This window comes from Spermophilus citellus (assembly GCF_964194105.1).
Source record: "Spermophilus citellus genome assembly, chromosome: 9".
Lineage (NCBI taxonomy): Eukaryota > Metazoa > Chordata > Mammalia > Rodentia > Sciuridae > Spermophilus > Spermophilus citellus.
The window spans coordinates 81,824,637-81,850,602 of record NC_138191.1 but is presented as its reverse complement, the minus strand read 5'-3'; the positions used below and the strand labels follow the sequence as shown (position 1 = coordinate 81,850,602).

General features: G+C 34.5%; 1 protein-coding gene across 3 annotated transcripts in view; it reads left to right on the top strand.

Moving 5' to 3' along the window:
- Positions 1-25,966, top strand: part of LRRC7 (leucine rich repeat containing 7) — a gene marked incomplete at both ends in the record, with an annotated part of 429,491 nt that overhangs the window by 114,413 nt on the left and 289,112 nt on the right. For all 3 annotated transcript variants that reach the window (XM_081308133.1, XM_081308135.1, XM_081308134.1), the window contains one exon: positions 10,025-10,142. In XM_081308133.1, the coding sequence (XP_081164259.1) occupies positions 10,025-10,142 (118 nt within the window). The remainder of the gene's footprint in view (positions 1-10,024; positions 10,143-25,966) is intronic.

Below are 25,966 nucleotides of genomic sequence, written 5' to 3'. Positions count from 1 at the left end.
TCTATATTTCTAAAACAATAACAGGGATATTTATTGTGTTCTATGATAAAATGCCCATGTATTTATCATACTTGCCATCTTTCTATAAGAAATCAAAGAATTCTTCTCTGCATCACATTCAGTATTGCTAAAAGGCACAAAGAAGAACCATAATTTTTCCCTTTTCCTATAGCTGAGCCTTATCTGATGCTACCAGCACTCGTCCAGCCCTACACCTGCCACACCAGCCTTACACCACCACTTACTAAGACTCTAAGGTCTTGTCTGACCACAAAATCCTAACTTGCTGACTGTCCATATACTACTGGCACCCAGTCTTAATTTGTCCTAACTGTATCTCCCTCGTCACACCTACTGTTAATGTCTTACCTAACACATTTATTATTTTTCATCTCTTTTTCTCCCCCATCTCCCACCTGCCTATTTTGGTCACAGGTGCCAATTGTTTCTCAAAAACAAAAATATGAACAAGTTCCTTCCTTACATTTGAGTATTTAAGGGATGGATGTTAATGTGAAAGACTGGTGTAAAATAGCTTGGGAAGGCACACAAATCCATACATTGGAATTTTCTAGATTAAGGGCAAAGTCTAGGGATGTTCCTTTTGGTATAAAATGTACTTTTTAAATTACTTTCCCTGTTATAGTATGTATTCTATTTACAGTCTATAAAACTGTTATTTTTTTTCTGCATTTATAACCACTAGTTGACTATACACTCCAGGAATGGAATTTTTAAAATTTCATCTTTAAGTCCTGTCATTGTGCCTTCCCCTGAGGATATATGTTCAAGAGGTACTGAGCAGAAGCAGTTTAAGAGAAAGGGAAATGGGAAGGAAAGAAGAGAGTAAGAAAGAAAAGAAAGAAGGAGGAAGGAGATAGGCTAAGAGAGAAGGAGAGAGGAAAGGAAGATGGCAATATATTATGTGCTACATTTTCAAACCAATAGCTGTTATTCCAATAAATCAGATATATTCTTTTCCTTCTAAGACAATGAGAAATGCTTTTAAAAAAGAAAGAAAAAAGAAGGAAGAAAATAAAGAAATTAGAAGTTCACAAATTCAATAAGTACATGTATAAAACCATTTTTTACTTCAGTGTTTCTAGGAGTTGGCTCTTTTTTAAAGAGAGCTATTAAGATTTGTTAACTAAAGAATTTTAAAACATTTTATTGTAATGTGCACAAAAAATCTTTTTCTTTGAGATGGCTTTCAATGAACTTGGAAATGCTATCGCCTGAACATTTTAAAAGAGAACTGCTCAGAGAACCAGCCATTCAGTGATGCCAACTCATTAGACAATTAGTTCTTTTCCCTGGTAAAATCCACATGAGCCAACATATGGCATCAACAATTATTGAATATTTATGATTTTATGTGAACCATTTCAGGAAAAGATTTCATCTTTTGAAAATTCAGACAGGGCTGAGGATGGTGCTCAGGGGTTGAGAGCTTGCCTCGCATGCTGGAGGCCCTGGATTTCATTCCCAGCACCACAAAATGATAATGATGATGATAATGATGATAAAAATTTACAAATAAATTCTATGTTTGTACTTGAAATTGAAAAATAAACAGTTTATTCACCATCACCCCCGGAACTGCACTTTACCATAGAGCCACTCATATTCATGACATTTATAGTATCCTTAATTTCCCAAGCCTGAGTGTAAAGATAATAATAAAATGCTAAAGCAAATTATAGTAGTTTGCATTTCTATAGCCCTGTGGGTTTAGCAAAGTGCTCTAACATATACTCACATTTACTCTCTTTTTAAGTCCTAGCTGTCAGTAGTCTCTGACTTGGAATCCTCTTCCCTAACCCTCCTAAGATGCTATGATGGCTTGCTGCTTCTCCCTGTCTTGGCCACTGTCTCCTCCCAACTGTTATCACTTATCTCTTTTCTTTACCAAAAAACAGATCTGATACTGAAGAAATGTGAAAATATGGAAGTGGCTTTGTACCCAGACAGATTTGAATTTGAATGTTGGCTCTGGCCCTTGCTGGTTCTATCACCTTATAAATGCTGAGTTTTCAAAATAGGAATAATAATGCTTTCTTCGAAACGTTGTAGGAATTAGAGATGGAATATTGTACAGTGTAGTTTAGTGACCAGCCCTATGTAATAGACACTCAAGAAATTGTTGCTACCTTGCTATTATGGCATTCCCTTGCACAGCAACATCCACGGAAGAGCATCTGTTTACCAAGAAGGTACAAGGTGCTGAATGTCTAAGCTTGGAGAAGAGGTAGACAGGGTGTGGGATAAGATGGGGAGGAAAAGAGCCAGAGCTGGAGACCTGACACTGGCAAAGGCACAGCAGAGCAGAGCAGGTGTGGAAACCTTACAGTTGTGGTCTTTCAGGATGGCGGGAGGTAGGGAGGATGTTTGAGGAAGGGTCAGTTGCAAGAGGAAATGCAATGAAGAAATTGGAAAGGTAAAGGGCCTTGAAAGCCAAACTAAGGAATTTTTTTTCTGAAGAGAACAGAGAGCTGTTGAATAATTATGAGCAGAGAATGGTTACATTTTCTTTTCTAGAAGTTTATGTCGTGACCTCTGATCTCAAGAATTGTTAACCTAGTCCACAGATCCCCAAGTCTGGGTTTCATTGAGGTGATTTACAAGCTCCCTAAAATTACATGCAAATATGTATATGTGTTTTATGTGTGCAAACGTGTGTGTGTGTGTCTTCATAAACATTTTTCTGGAGAGAGTAGTTGTAAGATTTACCAGAAAAATTATTTTAATTGACCACCAAATGTTTCCTTCAGGATAAACCCAGTAGATTATGACTTTTCACATTCTGAATAACATCTTTTCATTCTCATCACAGGTTTAGAATATAGCTACTTGCATGTTTTTGTCATTTCTAATTGAAAGGTCTCTGTGCTTTTCCTCCTCCAGCAACTTCCCCTCCTCCCCTTCCTGCTTTCTGTTCAGGGAACTACCCCTCTCTCAGAAGCTGGTTGAACTCTTCCTTCTTGAACATTTTCTCATATTTCTTCCCTATTCTTCTCCAGCACAAACACAGGCCACAGTCACAGCAATCTGGTGACCCAGCTGGAATAGGAGAGAATAGACGAACAGACCAGTGGGCTAGAAATAGAAGATCCAGAAACTGACCCATATTTATGTGGAAATCAGACATACAACAAACTTGCTTTGCAAATCAGTGGGAAAATGATGGATTGTTTTAAAAGGATGCTGGAACAACTGGTCATCTATAAGGGGGGAAAAGAATGGATTACTTCAAATCATTCACAAAAATGAATTACAGATGGGTCAAATTAAAGCCATGAAGCTTTTAGAAGAAAAGAAGTTGGATATCTGGGCAAATTAAAACTGAAAGATAAATTTGACTATCATAAAAGTCACCATCAAAAGATACTGTAAAAAATTGAAAAACTAGCCATATATTGAAAGAACTGTCAAAGAATTAGTATCCAAACTATGTGATGAACTCTCAAATTAATGAAACAAGGAAGGGTGATCAACTTTATTAGTAATTGGGCAAAATGTGTTACATTTTACATACCACAGAGAGATTAGAAAAAATATGAAATAATATTTGAATACCAAATTTTAAAAATGCTATGGAGAGATAGAATTTTCATCCTTATGGGTGAAAATTTAAACAATTATGGCCACTTGAGAAAACAATTTTCATTACTTGATGAATTTGAACATGTATCTAACTACTCAGGGAAGCTTTTGGATGTGTGCACTAGCAACTGTATGTAAAACTATTCCAGGCAGCAGGTCAGAGAAAAAACTGGAAACAACCCCCAAAATACCTATGAACACTACAGTGTGTAAAGAAGTTGTGTTATAAGATGAATAAAGTAGTAAAAAGTGTTATAAGATAAATAAAGTAGTAAAAAGTGAATGAATGTTATTTACATCAATGTGGAATAATACAATTGAATAAATTGTATAATAAATCACATACAATTGAATAAAAAAGAAAAGTTGTAGAAGAGAGCATATATCATCATTCCATCCATACAAAGATAAATCTAAACAAATCTGGGAAGTCTATATTTTGGGGATTACTAGACCTCTGGTAAAAGTATGGAGAAAAGTGAGGGGATATGTAAAATAAAAATTCAAAATACTCAAAATTGGATTGCCTCTCCATGGGATGACAAAAAGGAGACAGAGTGGTTTTAATAGGAGAATCATATAAATGGATAAATAGGAGTCTTTGTTTCATTAACAGGATTTTAAGAGAATATTCTTGTTATATACACTCTTGTGTATGCACATTTCACTAGAAAAACATAAAAAAGGCCAAAACAATCATAAGATATAAACAATGACCCAAAAGGATTTCATTCCTGTCCTTGGACCAAGAATGTCCTTGGCTTGCTTCAGTTTTTCTGCAGCTGTTTCAGTTCCCCTGCCCCTCCTCTTCACAAACTGTTACGATGGGCTCTTTTATGACCTCCTCCTTTCTAATTCTTTAGCCTTATTCTGTTGTCCATTTTCTGCCTTCGTCAGCTGAATGCTTACTTCATTCATTTTCAGCTTCTTATCTTTTCTAATATAAGTATTGAAGGCTACAGATTTGTCATCAGTTATTCTTCCTATATTCTGTCAATTTTAATATTAATATTCACTATTTATTTGTACTTTGTAATTTTCTTTGTCATTTCTTCTTGGTGTATGAATTGTTAAATTTTAGTTTTTAAATATTTGTCAATATATTAAATGCTTAAAAGTTAACTTCTGCATAAAAAAAATATATAATTCAGTTGCATTTTTGACCAATAGGTGTTCTTTTTTTAAGTAGTTTTATTCCTTTTTTATGGACCTGTATTTATTTATTTGTTTATATGTGGTACTGAGAATCGAAATCAGGGCCTCACACATGCTAGGCAAGCCCTCTTCCACTGAGCCACAGCCTCAACCCCCAATATATGTTCTTTTTGATATTAAGCCTGTGAAGTTTATTGAGACTTCTTTACATCTAGTACACAGTCAACTGCAAATTTTCCATTTTAAAAAAGTATTCTATAGCAGCTGAGTCACTGTTCTATATGAGTCTATTAGAATAATCTCATTAAGTTTTGATGTGCCATTGAAAATAGCATATAGCTTGATTATTTTTAGTTTTAATCCACTTTGCTGAAATCCTATTAATTAACTGGAGAGATTAACCCATACTTACTGATGGCAATTATTGATATATTTGTATTAATTCATCTCACTATTATTTTTCATTTTTATCCATTTAATTCTGAGTCTTACATTTTTCTATTATATTTATTAAAAATCTTTTTTTCTCCTTATCTCATTCCATTTATCTTGCCTCTTCCAACAAGGAAATCATAACTTTATTTCTATTTTTTTTTTTTAGTTGTCATTCTATAAATTTTAACATACTCTTTGTTTTGGGGGTTTTGTTTGTTTGTTTGTTTGTTTGTTTGTTTTGGTACTAGGGATTGAACTCAGGAGCACTTGGCCACTGAGCCACGTCCCCAGCTCTATTTTGTATTTTATTTAAAGACAGGGTCTCACTGAGTTGCTTAATGCCTCACTTTTGCTGAGGCTGGCTTTGAACTCTCAATCCTCCTGCTCAGCTTTTAGAGCCTTTGGGATTACAGGCATGCACCATTGTGCAGGCTTTAACATACTTCTTTAACTTGATTCACATATTTGAGTGAATAAATACCCTCCTCCCCCAAAATGGGAAAAATCAGAGAAATGTTTTTAATCTAATTATCTTTCTCCTGGAAAATGTATATTTGTTTTTCAGAATTTTAGTTCTACATTGAATTTTTTAATCCAATAATTAGCTATTTTATTGTTGTCTTATATAGCCAGTATTTGTTTAGATTTAACCACACATTTTCCTTTTTTCATGTTTTTAAATTTTATTGACATTTATTCTGTCAGACCTTTCATCTGGGATCATTTCCTTCTCACTAAAGGGCATCTTTTGGCAGCTTTAGTACAAGTTTCATGGTGGTAAACTCAGTTTGTCTTTCTGAAATGTTGATTTTTGCTCTTTTTATTTAAAAAAAGATACCTGTAAATATAAGATTCTTTACTCTCGGAAATTTAGAGATAGCATCTAATGAATTTCTGCTTTAATTGGTGTTGAGAAATAAGCTCTGAGTTTTAAAAATTTTTCAAAATCTATTTTTTAATTGACACATAATATTTGTAATGTGTATGGGGTATTATAAGATTATTCAATTAGAATATATAATGATCAAATCAGGGTAATTAGCATTTTCATCTCCTTTAACATTTATCATTTTTATGTGTTGGGAAGCTTTGAATTCTTCTTTTCTACTTATTTTGAAATATGTCACTAATTGACTATAATTACCTATTGTGCTATAGAACACTGAATTTTTCATTTTATGCCCTATAATTTTAATATCTGTTTTGTTTATAGGCCTGATTCTTTGTTTTCCTGTAACATCTCACTCAATGCAATTATTTCATTATACATTTAACAATTTTTTAATGATCTTATGTTTATTGGAACTTTGGGAAATAAAGACTTAAATTGAAAATTCATACCTTCAGAGGAGATTTATGTTTGTTTCTATATGGCATGTGGAGGCATACTAATATACAACAGATATTCAGTAAATATATTTTAAGTGCATGTAGATGTTGTAGGCTCAGTACATTCACTCCAAGATCTAAGTCTCCTCATGCTACTTAGTAAATATCTTAAACAAGTTTGTGTTGCATATTCTTTGAATTGGAATTGTCTTCAGATACACCAAGTGTAAAATTGTCTCCTCTTTATCCTTCACCTGGCTAACTTAACATTGACTTGGGAGATCTCTGTTTTTTATTGCTTTTCGGGGAATACTTCCGAAAGTCAGCTCAAGTACCATCATTAACACAAATTGTGCTGATATCCTACCTGTGTGATTCCATTTACTCCAATGTAGTTTTTCACAGTGCATTTAGATTTATGTCTGAATATAAAAGCAGAAAGAACCTGGGCTCAGCTGCTTCGTCTTAATTACTTTTTGTTCCTTGCACTTTGCCTAATTTCTAAATGGTTTTTTATGAATCAATGAATGAATAAATAAATGAGTGAATGAATGAATGAAATAATACCTTTTAGAATATACATTTTCAGCTCCCAATATTTTTATTTTCAACTTTGGGGATTTTCTCTTTTGTCTTGGTTATCACACACATAAACACACACACACACACACACACACACACACACACACACACAAATCTGTTTGTGCCTCAGTTCTAAATGTCTAACTCAGAATCAGCAATTTAAACTGATAGCTTCTCAAACCAATTTCTTCGATTAAATTGTTTCCTTTAGTCAAAGAGAAAGAGCACGTTAACATTTAAATGTTTTAAGACTCAAAATACTTTTATTGTTTTTGAAATGTGAGATATCACTAGCAAAGGAAAACCATTATCATTAGTTGCTCAATTAGCTATTAATTATATTTGTTATATTCTACTATACTGAAGAATGGCAGCTATTTCAGAATCATTCTTCATTTGCATTCAAAGCTTGAATATTGAAAAAGCCATTAAATTACCATCTTAATTTCTTTACCAGTTTGTTGACACCATGACTCATATTAAGAATTTCACTCATATTAAGAAGCTTTATGAAACGTGGACTCTGCTGAGATTGTTTACCTCTCTGAAGCTTCCCATTCGAGGAAACTGTCTGTGTCAGTTAGAATTTAGCACTTTTCTCATTTTTCCTTCAGTTATCTGTGCATACTCTCAAAAACATTTATTCAGCACATACTTTGTATAAGAAACTGGGCAAGTCACCTTGGTATACAGAAGGGAAGTAGGTGTATACCAAGATGAATCAGGCATGACCCTCCTGCCTCAAAAACTTCCTTATCAAGTAAGAAGTAGAAGTGGATTACTATAAAGGTGTCCCACTGTATCTGTGGATATAAATGTCATTAATTTCTAACAATTATCAAGTTTTACTATGGGCCAACCACAGTATTACATTTTATATTTCATCATATCTAAGTCTATTGATTATAGGATGCATCATTTTTATGGTAATATAAAGAAAGAAAAAGCTACTCCTTAAAAATAACTTACTTTTAATCATAAAAAGCATTCCAAATATCAGAGATGTTAGGATGGGGAAATGCAGGACTTAGAATTTATTAAAATATATTAATTCATTTAATCTTCTCAATAACTCTTCATGTTAAGTAATTTATTATTCCCATTGTATAGGCAAGGAAAATGGTGATTTCAGAAATGTTATGTAACTTGCACAGGATTGCCCAGATAATAAACAGATAAGCAAAGACTGAAAACACTGATGAGATACCAGATGTGATCCTCTAACTTCTATACCAAATAGGTCTTGGATTCTTTCTGTTATAACATGTACAGGAATTTCCACATCGTTTGTTCCTGATGTGACTCGTCATTTAAAATTGAAAATCCCTGGGACTTCTGCTAATCTTTAAGAGCATTTGAGAATTCAGTTGTGATAATGGAACAATTTTAAAAACAAGCTATGTTTTGGAAAGCATTAAACTAAAGAAAAGACTAAACATTGCTTAAAATGGTTAGCATACTCAGACTAAAGAATGGTTAGTACATCTCACTAAATCAGTGATGAGGTAATTAATTTTTTAAGTGCATGAATATATAACTAAACATATTACAGGTAGGTGAAGATGCAACAATTCTAACAAAATGGTAAAGACTGTAACTAAATTTGAATTAACTTTTACTATATATGTAGATGTCTCTTTTCCTATTTCTTTAGAAGGAAAATTAGTACTTAGTGGAAACTGTCCGTCAAAGTACCCATTAAAATTTTCTTTTTGAGGTTTTATAAAAAGAATCAACAACATTTCTTTCTTTACAAGATATTGAAAATTAATTCTAACTTTACATGAAATGTTGCAGATAATCTCTGTAAAGAGCCAAAAATGAAACTTCATATTTCATCTTTTGTAACAAGTACAATCTACTTTTGAAAAAACTAATGAGTTAAAAAATAGCAACCATGTGCTACATTATTTTTCCCCATAAATAATGAATTACATGTAGGAGCAAGTGGTAGTTAAATATACTGTGGGCCAATTGCATAGTCATGGATACCAAAGACGTCATCTGTGGAAACGAAGCAAAACAGAAGTGTCGAATAAAAAAGATCTCCTTAAGATAATTCTTCCAGAAATGAATAAAAATTCTGTCCCAGCTGTTCATATCTTGTAGTCATCAAGATGAGTTGGACAAAGCTAAAAAAACTGAATTTATTATTTTCAAAAATATAGTACCATAAATACCTACATTAAAATATTCAGATCATCATTGTACTTGATAAAATTGCCAACATTTTTCTACCTCCTTCCCAGACCTGCTGTATTAGTACCTATTTGAGTAGAGCCTGAGAATCCACATTTTAAACAAGCACTTCCATCCACTAGTGATTATAGCTGAATTTGAAAACCATTTCTTTAGCACCTGGCTCTTCCCCACCTACTACTTTGGTCTGACACAAAATATGAACTAACCACCAGTGGGTTTTTTTTTCACCGAATATCAGAAGTTAAATGTTTCATTTACTAGGTATTTATGAAGCAGTGTAGGGGGATACCAAAGACATATAAATAACTGTTCAACCTGATGAAATGGAAGTAATGCTTTATGAAATGTAACATGATTGCACAAAAAGAGAATTGAGGTAATCTTCGTAGCTGCAGGAATAGAAATAGATGACAGAAGTTATTTCCAAAGAAAAGAAATAAGTAGGATTCAGCAGCAAATTGAATGTAAATGGCAAACAGAAGGGGAAAGAATAGAAGACTTGGGGTTTTGCATCTGGATAGCAGAAAATAAGGAGGCACGAACACAGACACAGAACATGAAACCACTGTGAAAACAAGAACAAGAGAAAGTGAAGTTTTTATAGCTGGCTTTCTTTCTACTGCATTGATAAAAATCATGCCTTGAATTTTGCTACTAAGTTTATGTATGATGGACTTGACCAAATTGTGATCTAATAAATGATTATTTTCTATTTCAGCAATTGTTCAACTGTCAAGCTCTACGAAAACTAAGTATTCCTGATAATGACCTTTCAAGTCTGCCAACCTCAATTGCTAGTTTAGTTAATCTTAAAGAACTCGACATCAGTAAAAATGGTAAGATTCTCATCTCCAAATATCTTGATTTTTATTGAAAATGTGATTTTTGTTGTAAATAATATAAAATAACTTTCTTTGGTTTTGTTAAAACTATAAGTTATTTTTTTTTTGAAAAATTAAATTTTAAATTATAATGCAAAGACAGAGAGCCTCTCTCTTGTTTTACCAATGTGTCTGAATTACTCAGACCTTTTCCCTCTGAATTCAGACATGTGATGTCTCATTGAGAATATTCTTCTGCCACTTTACTACTTCTTCCCTTCATTCTCAGAATATTTCCAACAGTTTTCAAATATTACCTACTTAAAAAAGCCTACTTTCTACCCTACATGAAATCATACTCTCAGTTTCTCTTACTGGGCCCCTATCTTTAATCTCCTCACAATATTATATAATTGGCTCATTTACTATGCTAATTGTCTATCACCTTCTGACCTCGATTGTAAACTTCATCATGTAGTGGGAGGGGCTTTTCTCTTTTGTTGTACAACATGTAGCACAAACAGAGATGTTCCCAGTAAATAATCAGGGCTTAATAGTATTTGTTGTATATTTGACCAAACTTGTATACCTGGTGTTTTTGATGATAATGATGCTCATGTTGATATTCATGTTAATGATATTTACTGTATTCATGGAAGGGAAGTTTGGTCTTCAGAACGCCTTCTGCAACTTTATTAATTTATCATTTATCTCCAAATGACTTCAGCTCTCCTTTTTATGAGAATAAAGCAATGATCAGTCACAGGGGTTATATCTAGGCATTATGAAGATATGAAATATGACCTGTTCAGCGTTAACTTTGCCAGTGAAACTTTGTGCTTGTGTGCACTTGAACAAGTAGTGCTGAGGGTATGTCAGTCAGTATGCTTGGTGCCAAGGGCTAGGCATGAACAAAACAGGTCGCTGCCCTCAGGAAGCGTACGTTCTAGTAAGAGACTTAGACATTGAACAAGTGATTATAGATTATTAAATAAGCAGGTGTGTGTAAAGATATATTTAATGTAAGGACATGAATATGAAAAGGATGTAATATATTCCATGTGGTTAAGGATGGTTCCATATCACTATAACCAAGCTCAGACAGCATCAACAATAGTTAGAAAAAACTGACTTGATAGTCTAGGTAAATTAGAATCTGTTTTGTTAAAAAGACCACCAGAAAAAAAAATTCCTAGTCACATGAAATATGATATCCCTGAGGAATATGATGCTGTACAGAGCTCCATGATAGTATCGCAGTGGCCTTGTCCCTCTTTATTCTGCCAGGAGCACTCCTCCAAAGATATCTGCATTGCACATTCCTCTAACATTGTCAGGCTTTTGCTTAAATGTACTCTCCATGGTCAAGCCTTCCCTGACCATCCTGTTTAAAGTAAGATGCAGCTGTTATTATCCACTAAAAGCACACCCATTCCCCTTCATTGGTTATATTTATTTTTCCCACCTGAGAAACTGATGCCTCATGTATTTAAAATACTTGCATATCATGTGGATTCACCTTAGTAGAATTAAAATTCAGTGAGCATCCAATTTTTTGTTATTCTTGCTATGTATTCCACTATATTCCCAGTACCTAAAAGAGTATGTAACACATTTAGGAGCTCAGTAAATTTGTATTGAAAGAATTAATGAAGGAATGGTTGAGAATCATCAAGAAGTTTTCACTGTCATTTGTGAGGGGGGGAGAGATCAGATTGACACACGTAAGTAATCAGTGATATCATACAATGCTATCCAATGAAGTACTTAATTACATAGCACAAATTGCAATTATACATTCTTAGGGAATGAAAGATTAATTAAAACTGCTGGAAAAGAATTCAAGTATAAGATATAGCCTATAGATTTCCCTGCAACAGGATTGCATCTAAATAAAAAATATCATTTTGTTTGAAAGTGGTAATAAGAGTATAAACAAAGGATACAAATATCTTTCTACACCAACTGAACTCACCACTTAGAGATTTTTTTCAGGAAGATAATCATAGGACTATATGCATGTATAGAGAGAGAACAGCAATTAGACTTTCACCAATTGAAAGATGACCTCACATCTACTATTATTCTTTGTGTGTGTGTGTGTGTGTGTGTGTGTGTGTGTGTGTGTGTGTAGTGTTGGGATCAAACCCAGTGCCTCACATGTAAGAGGCAAGCACTCTGCTGCTGAGCTATAACCCTAGCCCCTACTATTATTCTTTTAAGAATAGATATATTTGTCTCTTCTTTTAAGAATATATTTACTTTACTTAGATTTAAGAATAGTTCACATATGTGTATGGACTGGTATTTCTGCACTTTCATGACAATTGCTACTACCTATATATTTATATATATTCATACATAAAGTCCACTTCCAGATTATGATTTCTAAAAAATATCATATGGCCAAATACCACATCCCTCGATCTTAACGCAGAATTATCCAGATTATTCAAGCAAATAAAAAGTTATCTGATTTTTAAAAAGAATGAGAAAAATATGTCACCAAAGATAAACATAATACTCTTGAGAAATTGGCATTTTTTATTTTTAATTTTTTAATTTGTTTTCATTAGTTATACATGACAGTAGAATGCATTTTGACATATCATACATAAATGGAATATAACTTCTTATTTTGGGGTTGTACATGATGTAGTTACACATGTAATCATCATGTGCACATAGAGTGATGATTTCCAATACATTCTACTATCATTCCTACCCCCATACCTCCTCCCCTTCTTTCCCTCCCCTCTGTATAACCAAAGTACCTCTGTTTGTCCTTCTTACCTTAGTGTTAATTAGCATCCATCCACATATCAAAGAAACATTTGGCCTTTGGTTCTTTGGAATTGGCTTATTTCACTCAGCACAATATTCTCCATTTCTATCCATTTACTAGCAAATGACATAATTTCATTCTTCTTTAAGGCCAAGTAATATTCCATTGTGTTTATATACCACATTTTCTTAATCCACTCATGAAGGGCATCTAGGTTGGTTCCAAAGCCTGACTATTGTGAATTGTGCTGCTATAAATTTTGAGGTAGCTGTGTCACTATGCTGATTTCTAGACCTTTGGGTATAAATCAAGGAGTAGGATGACTGAATAAAATGAGGTTCAATTCCAAGTTTCTGAGGAAATCTCCGTACTGCTTTACATAGTGGTTGCACCAATTTGCAGTCCCAAGAGCAATGTATGAGTGTACCTTTTCCCCCAAAGCCTTACCAACATTTATTTTTGCTCATATTTATGGTTGCCATTCTGACTGCAGTAAGATAAAATCTCAGTGCAGTTTTGATTTGCATTTCTCTAATTGCTAGAGATGTTGAACATTTTTTTATATTTGTTGATTTTGATTATATTTTTCTTTTGTGAGGTGTTTGTTCAGTTATTTGGCCCATTTCTTGATTGTGTTATTTGTTTTTTGGTATTAATTTTTTTCAGTCCTTTATATATCCTGGAGATTAATCCTCTATCTGAGATGTATGTGGTAAAGATATTCTTAATTCTGTAGGCTCTCTCTTCTCATTATTGATTGTTTCTTTTGCTGTGAAAAAGCTGTTTAGTTTGATTCTATCCCATTGATTCTTTTTTTTAAATAGTGCTGGGGATTGAACCCAGAGGTTTATGCATTTGAGGCAAGCACTCTACCAACTGAGCTATATCCCCAACCCCAATTTATTGATTCTTGATTTTGCATCTTGCACTTTAGAAGTCTTATTAAGGAGGGGCTGAGGATGGGGCTCGAGCGGTAATGCGCTCACCTGGCATGTGTGCGGGTTCGATCCTCAGCACCACATACAAACAAAGATGTTGTGTCTGCCAATAACTAAAAAATAAATATTAAAAAATTTCTCTCTCTCTCTCTCTCTCTCTCTCTCTCTCTCTCTAAAAAAAAAAAAAAAGTCTTATTAAGGAAGTCAATTCCTAAGCTAGACATGGTGGAAATTTGGGCCTCCTTTTTCTTCTATTAGGAGTAGGTTCTCTGTTCTAGTGTCTAAGTCCTTGATTCACTTTGAGTTGACTTTTAGGTAGTGTGAGAGAGAGGGGTTTAATTTCATTTTGCTACATATGAATTTTCAGTTTTCCTAGCACCATTTGTTAAAGAGGCTATGTTTTCTCCAATGGATGTTTTGGGGATCTTTGTCCAGTATGAGAAAACTTATTTATGTGGGTTTGTCTCTGTGTCTTCAATTCTGTACCACTGGTCTACATATCTGTTTTGGTACCAATACCATGCCATTTTTTGTTATTATTGCTGTTTACTATAGTTTAAGTTCTGGTATTGTGATGCCTCCCGCTTCAATTTACTTGCTAAAAATTGGTTTGAATATTCTGGGTCTCTTATTTTTCCAAATGAATTTCATGATTGCTTCTATTTCTATGAAGAATGTCATTGGAATTTTAATAGTAATTGCATTAAATCTATATAATGCTTTTGGTAGTATGGCCATTTTGAGAATGTTAATCCTGCCTATCCAGGAGCATTGGAGATCTTTCCATCTTTAAAATTCTTTTTAATTTCTTTCTTTAGTGTTCTGTAGTTTTTATTGTAGAGTGTTTTGTTAAATTTGATTCCCCCAATTTTTTTTGAGGCTATTGTGAACAGGGTAGTTTTTCTCTTTCAGTAGAATCATCATTGATGTGTAGGAACACATTTGATTTATGGGTGTTAATTTTATAGCCTGCTACTTTGCTGAATTCATTTATTAGTTCTAGAAGTTTTCTAATGGAATTTTTTTGATCTTCTAAATATAGAATCATGTCCTCTGCCAATAGTGATAGTTTGAGTTCTTCTTTTCCTATTTGTATCTCTTTAATTTCTTTCTTCTGTCTAATTACACTGGCTAGAGTTTCAAGGACATTATTGAATAAAATTGGTGAAAGAAGGCAGCCTTGTGTTGTTCCAGGTTTTAGAGGAAATGATTTCAATTTTCCTCCATTTAGAATGATGTTGCCCTTGGGTTTAGCATATATAGCCTTTACAATGTTGAGGGATGTTCCTACTATCCCTAGTTTTACTAGTTTCTGAACATAAAGGGGTACTGTGTTTTGTCAAATGCTTTCTCTGCATCTATTAAGATGATCATATGATTCTTGTCTTAAAACCTACTGATGTGATGCATTTTGTTTATTGATTTCTGTAAATTCAACCCACCTTGCATCCTGGGAAGAACCCCACTTGATCGTGGTACATAATCTTTTTCATATGTTTCTGCATGTGATTTTCCATAATTTTATCCAGAATTTTTACATCTGTGTTCATCAGGGATATTGGTCTGAAGTTGTATTTCCTTGATGTTTCTTTGTTTGGGTTTGGTATCAGGGTGATACTAGCTTCATAGAAGAAGTTTGGAAAGGTTCCCTCCTTTCAATTTCATGGTAAAATTTGAGAAGTACTATTGTTAATTCTTCTTTGAAGTTCTTGTAGAACTTGGCTGAAAATTCATCTGGTCCTGGGATTTTCTTTGTTGGCAGGTTTTTGATGGTATCCTCTATTTCATTGTTTGAGATTGATCTGTTTAAATTGATTATGTCCTCCTGATTCCGTTTGGATAGTTCATATGTCTCTAGAAATTTGTCAGTGTCTTCAATATTTTCTGTTTTATCTGAGTTTAAATTTTCTAAATAATTTCTGATTATCTTCTTATTTCAGTAGTATCTATCTTGATATTTCTGTTTTTATCACAAATTTTAGTAATTTGAGTTTTTTATCTCCTTTTCTTTGTTAACATGGCTAAGGGTTTATCAATTTAATTTATCTTTTCAAAGAACCAACTTTTTGTTTGGTTATTTTTTTTAATTTCTTTGTTTCAATTTCATTGATTTTAGCTCTGATTTTAATTATTACCTCTCTTCTACTGCTTTTGGTTGTTGATTTTTTTCTAGGACTTTCGTTTGTCTTTTTCCAGGACTTTGAGATATAATTTTAGGTCATTATTTGTTGACTTTCTATTCTTTTAATTAATGAGCTCAATGCAGTGAACTTTCCTCTTAGCACTGCCTTCATAGTGTCCCAGAGATCTTGATATATTGTATCCCTATTCTCATTTACCTCTAAGTATTTTTTTATTTTATCCCTGATTTTTTGTACTATCCATTCATCATTCAATAGTGTATTATTTAGTCTCCAGGTGTTAGAGTAGCTTCTACTTTTTATTCTATCATTGATTTCTAATTACATTCCTTTATGATCTGATAGAGTGCAGCGTATTATCTATAATTTTTTGTATTTGCTAAGAGTTGCTTTGTGGCATAATATATGGTCTATTTTAGAGAAGGATCCATGTGCTGTTTAGAAGAAAGTGTATTCATTCATTGATGGATGAAATATTTTATATATGTCTGTTAAGTCTAAATTATTCATTGTATTATTTAGTTCTATAGTTTCTTTGTTTAGTTTCTGTTTAGAGGATCTATACAGTAGTGAGAGAGGTGTGTTAAAGTCACCCAGTATTATTGTGTTGTGGTCTATTTGAGTCTTGAAATTGAGAAGAGTTTGTCTGATGTATATAGGTGCCTCATTTGGGGGAGCATAAATATTTATGATTGTTACATCTTGCTGATACATAATTCCCTTAAGCAGTATGAAATATCCTTCGTTGACCCTTCTGATTAACTTAGGCTTGAAGGCCACTTTATCCGTTATGAGGATAGAATCGCCTTCTTGTTTACATGATCCAAGTGAGTCATATGCTTTTTCCCATCCTTTTGTCTTCAGTCAGTGGATGTCTTTGCCTATGAGGTGAGTCTCTTGGAGACAGCATATTGCTGGGTATTGTTTTTTTTAATCCAATCTGACAGTCTGTGTCTTTTGATTGATGAGTTTAGACCATTAACATTCAAGGTTATTATTGAGATATGATTTGTATTCCCAGTCATTTTGGTTTATTTCAAGTTTTTAATTTGTATTACTTTCTCCTTTGATTGACTATTCCTTTAGTGTAGTTCCTCCCTTTGCTGGTTTCTACTTTTTTTTCATTTCATCTGCATGTAATATTTTGTTCAGAATATTCTGTAATACAGGCTTTCTAGTTGCAAATTATTTTAACTTTTTAAAATAATTTGCCTAGCATATAAGGTATTTATTTCATCTTCAAATCTGATGCTTAATTCTGCTGGATATAGAATTCTTGCTTGGCATCCATTTTCTTTAAAAGCTTGGTAGATGTTATACCAGAACCTCTTAGCTTTGAGGGTCTAGTTTGAGAAATCAGCAAAGATCCATATTGGTTTCCCCCTATATGTAATCTGATATTTTTCTCTTGAATCCTTTAAAATTCTATATTTATTTGGTATGCTAGGCATTTTCATTATAGTGTGATTTGATATGAGTCTGTTGTAATTTTGTGCACTTGGGGTCCTGTAAGCCTCTTGTATTTGATTTTCCATTTCATTTTTTAGATTAGGGAAATTTTCTGATACTATTTCATTGAAAAGATTATGCTTTCCTTTGGTTCGTATCTCCACACCTTCATCTATCCTGATAAATCTTAAATTTGATCTTTTCATGTTATCTCATAATTCCTGGAAGTTCTGTTCATGGTTTCTTAACATCTTCTCTCTGTGGCCAACTCTATTTTCAAGATTATATATTTTGTCTTCGTTGCCTGAGGTTCTGTCTTCCAAGTGGTCTAGTTTGTTGGTGATGCTTTTCGTTGAATTTTTAATTTGGTTTATTGTCTTCTTCATTTCGAGGATTTCTGTTTGATTTTTTTTTAGAATCTTTATCTCTTTATTGAATTCATCTTTTGCTATTTACATTTGCTCTCTTACATTATCCTTTTTTTTTAGTTGTAGAAGGACATAATACCTTTGTTTTATTGTTGTGTGGTGCTGAGCTGAGGATCTAATCCAGTGCCTTCCACCTGCGAGGCAAGCACTCTACCACTGAGCTACAACCCCAGCCCCATCATCCTTTACTTTGTAGATCAGTTTAAGTATATACATTCTAAACTCCTTCTCTGTCATTTCTTCCACTGTGATGTGCTGGATTCTATTATTGGAGTATCTTGATTTGCTTGGGGTTATTTGTTCCCTTGATTTTTCATGTTGTTTGTATGTCTACCCATGTAACAATATGGATCTGAAGCAGTAGAGTTTCTATACCCTTGGACTCATAGTGTTCCTGAAGGTTTCCAGTACCTCACTGTTTAGTGGGAGACGAATAATAACAACAATCAATGTAAACGATTTATAACATTAAACCAAATAGTTTCTGCTGTGACACTTACAATGTTAATTATCACAATAAACAGAAATGGTACGATCAGTTACTCTAATAAAAACAGCAAGTTTGTCAAATGGCTTACAATTTCAAATGGTGGACAGGGTGAGAACAAAAGAGATATAGGAGAGAAGACAGAAGTAAAATATTAAAGGAAGAGTGAAAGAAAGAACCGTAGAGGTTGACTATTAGCAGAAGAAAAGAGAGAATCAAGGGAAACAGGTAGGAAAAAAATATACACAAAGTAAAAATTTTAAAAAAATTAAAAATAAAATACAAAGCAAAACTAAAATATACCAATCAAATATCCTAGTTCACAAAAAAAAAAAAAAAAACACAACTAATCCACATAAAATAACTGGCTTCAAAAATGCTAGATGAGAAAGAAAAATATGAAACTGTATAAATGTCCATGTGCCATCAAAATCACAATTCATCAGAGAAAAAGAATTTAAAAAAGAAAAGAAAAAAAAATCTTGATGAAAAGTTAAAGAATTCTTTCTGTTGGAGTTCAAAAGATTCAGCTTCTCTTCTCAGCAGTTGTAGGTAGAGTCTTCTGGAGTGTGATGTTCCACTCCCTGGCTTGCTGGAGTGAGAGAGGTAACCTGATTAAGGACTTAGGCTTAGGTGAGCTCCAGGCTCTTCTCTGAATGCCAGTTGGTCTGGAGATTTTAAATCAGTGCATCTCCAGGGCCCAGTAATTGTTGGTCCACACTGGAAGGCTTTACCCCAGGGATCTCCCCTGGGTTCCACTTGTATGGTAGGGGAGCCAATTCTTAGTCCCCTATGTCACCTGCAGAACTCACATTTCCTGGTCTCTGCTTCAGTCTCCAAACAATCTCTCCCACCCCTTCCCTTCTGAGTTCCCAAGCAGATGTGTCTCTCCCAGCAGGTCCTTCAAGCAGTCAGATGAGAGGGGGAGAAGTCAAGCTAAGTGAGTTTCCTCAACCAGTTGTCCCCTATGTAAACCTCTCTCCACATTTGATTTTTCTTCTGGTCACTTAAGCACACTCTGTGTGGTACAGAGTGTGTTTCCTGGGCCTATATTTCGAGCCATACTCAGGTCTGCCAGGAATCGGCTTTCTCAGCTGCAGACCCCTGCGCTTCAGCTGCTAAATGTATCCTTCCTTTGTCCTCGGAACACCACCTGGAGAGATGGTGGCTTCTTCCCTGCACACAGATATTGTGTAGCCTGTCTCAGGTTTGTTGGGTAATGTCCTTGAACTCTAAATGCTCTGGACCCAGACACATCTCCCAAAAGTGCAGGTTTCTTTACTTCCCTTTTCCCTCCATTATGCTCATAGAGGGACCTCTCTGGCTGGAGATTCAGGCCCAGCTGTGGCAGTGGCTGTGCCACTGGTGATTTTTTTTTCCTTATTTTATTATATCCAACCTCCTGTGTCCCCAGGCTGCTTAGAACGTCCAGTTTTAAGCTCCAGTAAAGTCCCCTCCCTTTTTGTTTTGTTCACTCATCTTGAGGAGAAGCTGCCTGTCTACTCTCTTGGTTTTATGCCGTGGAGCAGCCTCTATTCCTCCATCTTGGATCTCCTGAAATGTGGCATTTTTTGAGAGCATGTAATATTTCTTGATGGCCCTTTTATAGAAAAAAAAATTTATTTCCAGCAAGCGAACTGAACATTATACTTCTCTACCTACAAAGTAGTCTATGAGCATCCTTAGAAGTCCTTGAAACTATCATTTAGTGGCTTTTAGCTTTGCTTATAGTTAACTATGTGCTGGGAATCAAAAACTCAGGCCAGAGATGGTGAACCATTCTGCAGCACTGATACCATACTGAAGGCTTGATGAGTATGATGATTTATCAAGCACTGCTAGAAATTACACATATGGCACAAAACTTTTCATATCAGCCCTTTTAGAAAATCATAACTAAAAAAGCTGTTGTTGAATTCGGTGGGAGACCCAGACAGTAACTTAAGGAGCATTATATCTCCTTTGGAAGTCTGTCAAGTGAAGGAAGAACAGAGGAGGAAATAAAGGCAGCATCAGCATCACCATTGACAAGGTTGCAAAAACCCTGGTGGGAAAGAGGCAGAGGCAAGAGAAATCAGCAGTACTGGTATTTAATGACAGGACGTAGGATGTTTGAGATGGAAGCTCACACATGTATTATCAAACCAAGTATAAATTTTCCTGAAATGTGCTTGAATTAGATGAGTGACCCCTTAATAAATTAATTCACTCAGAGGCTGAGGTTAAATCTGATCTTGGTTTTCCACTTGGCTTCCAATCTTTACTTTTCACATCCAATTCTTCTGCCTGTCATCCTGATTCACTATTTTTCTCTCAAAAATACTAGTTTGTATTAAAATCTTTATGTAAGTGGGCAATTGTGTGCAGAAAGCTATCTGCACAATTTTTCTGAATAGCTTCTATCTACCTCTGTAACCATATCTCCAACTTGCCCTCTCCTTTCCATTTCAGCCTCAGGCAATGCCAAATGGTCATTCCCAAAGACCTCAGTTCACTCCTGTGACACAGGATCTGTACTGTTTTCTCTGCCCAGAATATTCCTTCCTCCCCAGTGTTATATCCCATCATTCAGAGACCTCTCTGCCTTTAAAAAAAAAAAAAAAACTTTAGATGTCAATTATTCCGAGAAACTTTCCTGACCCCATACATAAAGCAATACATTGTTCTTTTCCCCTGTAATATCTTTTTACTTTCTGTGTGCTTTTGTTTTAAACTTATTTCACTTCTTAATTTAGTTTCTATGCATCTTATGAATACACAACTAGTATAACTCCATATCATGCACAACCACAAAAATGGGAAGATATACTGCATGTATGTATGATGTGTCAAAATACATTGTACTGTCATGTATAACTAAAATAAGAAATAAAAAATATAAAAACTTAAAATCAGAGACTCTCTTATTCATTTCTCTATTCAGAGCAGTATCACAATATACAGTGCACAAGATAGGTGCACAATAACTGGCCGGTAAGTAGCATTGTATGGAAGCATTCTTTTTAAAAATTATGGTTTTTCCTTTGTGTAGTTACATCACTTTGATCCCAAAACCAGACAAAGATACTTCAAAGAAAGAAAACGACAGACCAATATCTCTAATGAACTTGGATACAAAAATTCTCAATAAAATTCTGGCGAATCAAAAACATATCAGAAAACTTGTGCACCATGATCAAATAGGATTCATTCCTGGGATGCAAGGATGGTTCAATATACGGAAATCAATAAATGCTATTCACCACATCAATAGACTTAAAGACAAGAACCACATGATCATCTCGATGGATGCAGAAAAAGCATTTGACAAAGTACAGCATCCCTTTATGTTCAAAACACTAGAAAAACTAGGGATAACAGGAACTTACCTAAACATTGTAAAAGCTATATATGCTAAACCTCAGGCTAGCATCATCCTAAACGGAGAAAAACTGAAGGCATTTCCTCTAAAATCTGGAACAAGACAGGGATGCCCTCTATCACCACTTCTATTCAATTTAGTTCTCGAAGTACTAGCCAGAGCAATTAGACTGACAAAAGAAATTAAAGGCATAAAAATAGGAAAAGAAGAAATTAAACTATCGCTATTTGCGGATGACATGATAATATACTTAACAGACCCAAAAGAGTCTACAAAGAAGCTGCTAGAGTTAATAAATGAATTCAGCAAAGTGGCAGGTTATAAAATCAACACGCATAAATCAAAGGCATTCCTGTATATCAGCAACAAAACCTCTGAAATGGAAATAAGGAAAACCACTCCATTCACAATATCCTCAAAGAAAATGAGATACTTGGGAATCAACCTAACAAAAGAGGTGAAAGATTTATACAATGAAAACTACAGAACCCTAAAGAGAGAGATAGAAGAAGATCTCAGAAGATGGAAAAATGTACCCTGTTCATGGATAGGCAGAACTAACATCATCAAAATGGCGATATTACCCAAAGTTCTCTACAGGTTTAATGCGATGCCAATCAAAATCCCAACGGCATTTCTTGTAGAAATAGACAAAGCAATCATGAAATTCATATGGAAAAACAAAAGACCCAGAATAGCAAAAGCAATTCTAAGCAGGAAGTGTGAATCTGGAGGTATAGCGATACCAGAGGTCAAACTGTACTATAAAGCAATAGTAACAAAAACAGCATGGTGCTGGTACCCAAACAGGCAGGTGGACCAGTGGTACAGAATAGAAGACACAGAGACTAATCCACAAAGTTACAACTATCTTATATTTGATAAAGGGGCTAAAAGCATGCAATGGAGGAAGGATAGCATCTTCAACAAATGGTGCTGGGAAAATTGGAAATCCATATGCAACAAAATGAAATTGAATCCCTTTCTCTCGCCATCCACAAAAATTAACTCCAAATGAATCAGGGAGCTAGATATCAAATCAGAGACACTGCGTCTGATAGAAGAAAAAGTTGGCTACGATCTACATATTGTGGGGTCGGGCTCCAAATTCCTTAATAGGACACCCATAGCCCAAGAGTTAACAACAAGAATAAACAAATGGGACTTACTTAAACTAAAAAGTTTTTTCTCAGCAAGAGAAACAATAAAAGAGGTAAATAGAGAGCCTACATCCTGGGAACAAATTTTTACCCCCCACACCTCCGATAGAGCCCTAATATCCAGAATGTACAAAGAACTCAAAAAATTAAACAATAAGATAACAAATAACCCAATTAACAAATGGGCCAAGGACCTGAACAGACACTTCTCAGAGGAGGACATACAATCAATCAACAAGTACATGAAAAAATGCTCACCATCTCTAGCAATCAGAGAAATGCAAATCAAAACCACCCTAAGATACCATCTCACTCCAGTAAGATTGGCAGCCATTATGAAGTCAAACAACAATAAGTGTTGGCGGGGATGTGGGGAAAAGGGTACACTTGTACACTGCTGGTGGGGCTGCAAAATGGTGAGGCCAATTTGGAAAGCAGTATGGAGATTCCTGGGAAAGCTGGGAATGGATCCACCATTTGACCCAGCTATCGCCCTTCTCGGACTATTCCCTGAGGACCTTAAAAAAGCGCTCTATATGGATACGGCTGCATCAATGATTATAGCGGCACAATTCACAATAGCTAGACTGTGGAACCAATCTAGATGCCCCTCAATAGATGAATGGATAAAAAAAATGTGGCATCTATACACAATGGAGTATTATGCAGCACTAAGAAATGACAAAATCATAGAATTTGCAAGGAAATGGATGGCATTAGAGCAGATTATGCTAAGCGAAGCTAGCCAAGCCCTAAAAAACAAATGCCAAATGTCTGCTTTGATATAAAGAGAACAACTAAGAACAGAACAGGAAGGAAGAGCATGAGGAAAAGACTACAGTAAGCAAAGACGAATGGGGGGAGAGAAACGGAGAGAGAAGGGAAAGCACATGGAAATAGTAGGAGACCTTCAATGATACATAAAATTATAAGAGGTTATGAGGGGCAAGGGGGAGGGAAAAAAAGGGAGAGAATTGAACAACAGCAGGGGAGGTAGAGAGGGAAGATGGGAGGGGAGGGGAGGGGAGGGGGGATAGTAGGGGATAGGAAAGGTAGCAGAATACAACAGTCACTAATATGGCATTATGTCAAAATGTGAATATGTAACAGATGTGATTCTGCAATCTGTATTTGGGGTGAAAATGGGAGTTCAAAACACAATTTGAGTCAAATGTATGAAAGATGATATTATCATGAGCTATGTAATGCTTTAAATAATCAATAAAAAAAATTATGGTTTTTATGTTATATTACATTAGAGACCCCCACCTAACATAGGGTCACATCTAGAACACTGGGAATCTATACTCAGTTGTAGAAAAGACAGAAATAAAACTACAGTAAGTAATGAGTCACCACTAAAATCTGCTCTACCTGCCATGTTGTAATATGTTAAATATCCTTGTTCTTTGGCATAATGACTACTTCATGTCTAGCTTTGGCTTCATCCATTAAGTTTTGGACTATATGGCCTAGTACATGCTGGGCACAGCTACATATATATTCCACAACACACTTAACATAGTGTATTTTAAACCAAACTTACCACCCACTCGAATTCTCTTTTCCTACATTTTCCAGTTCACTTTTAATGTGACTGTGGCCCACACAGGCATTCAATGCAAAAATCCGTTCTCCTCTCCAACTTCTATATCCATTCTGTCACCAACTCCTGCCAAATTGGCCACCTAAATATATAGCACATGGCAAGTCCACTCTCCTCTTACTATCCCTATTGCTACAGTCTTAATTTAGTTACCATTGGGTTTCCAAGACTATTTAAATTGACTCCTAATTGATTGCCTTATCTCCAGCACTGCCACCACCATCTTCAAACTCATCCTCCACAAGAAAGTTTTAGTACTCTTTGTAAGTCGCTAAGACATTACTTTCCAATTTAGATACTTCAGAAGATCTAGGGCAGAATGTAGACTCCCTAACACATAATTGAGAATTCCCACACTCCCAGGGCTTTCATTCCAAATGTGCATCCCACCAAGGATGAGCTGTTCTTTTGAAATTCATTGTCTGGACACAGAAAAGCTTCTTCAAATATTTCACTGTTTCAGTGCTTCTTTTACTATATTTGTATTATTTCCTCTGCCTAATTCACCTTTCACACCTCTTTTACTCTGATTCAATCTTAGTCTATTCAATATTCAATTCAAGGGTCATTATTCCTATGAGGTCTCTGAACTCCTAAATTAAGCCAAGGGTCCAGCCTCTTTACTTTGTACATTCATTCTCACATATATTTTATTAAAAACACTCGATACTTAGATATATTAAAATATTTATATGGTTATAATTTTTAAACACTCAAATATTTTAAGCATGAAGAAACTAAGAGAGACACCAATGTTAATGTGACTGTGGCCCACATGTGCCTAACATGGAGATTAAAAATGTAAACATTTATTATAGATATCATACCCCTTTCTAAAATAGAAAAAAAATTACAGAGACATGTAAATGCTTATCCTCATCCCTTCCCACTTTCTTTCTCTCAGAATTAATGTACTTAAAGTTTGAATGAAGTACTAACATATTGTGTAGATTATCTACAAATTTTTCATTCCATATCGTGTTTCTGAAATTCATCTTTGGTAATTGATGTGATCTGATGTACTTGCACCCACAAAAGTACCACAGTTCCCACCCCATAGATGGACCTACAAGGTAATTTGATAATTTAGATTTCCCTAGTTACTAAGTTGGCATTTTAAGCTTTTTTTTTTTTTTTAATTGGCCAGTCTAGTGATCTCTACAGGTTATCTTTTTTGTTTCATATTTTTATTTTGGATTGTTTGTCTTTTAGGTTCTTGGTGATTTGAAAGATTTATATACTATTAACACAAGTTCCTTGTTGGTTATATGTGCTACAGATATCACCTCCCAATTTTTTGAGATGTCATTTGTCATAAAATAATTCCAAATTTAATGTAATAAAATTTATCATTCAAACCTTTATAGTCTATATTTTATAACACATTGAAGTATTTCTTCCTTGCTTTAATATCACAAGATACTTTTCTATAGTTTCTTCTCAAACTTATGGATTGTTTCTTTACATTTAGGCATTTAATTCAT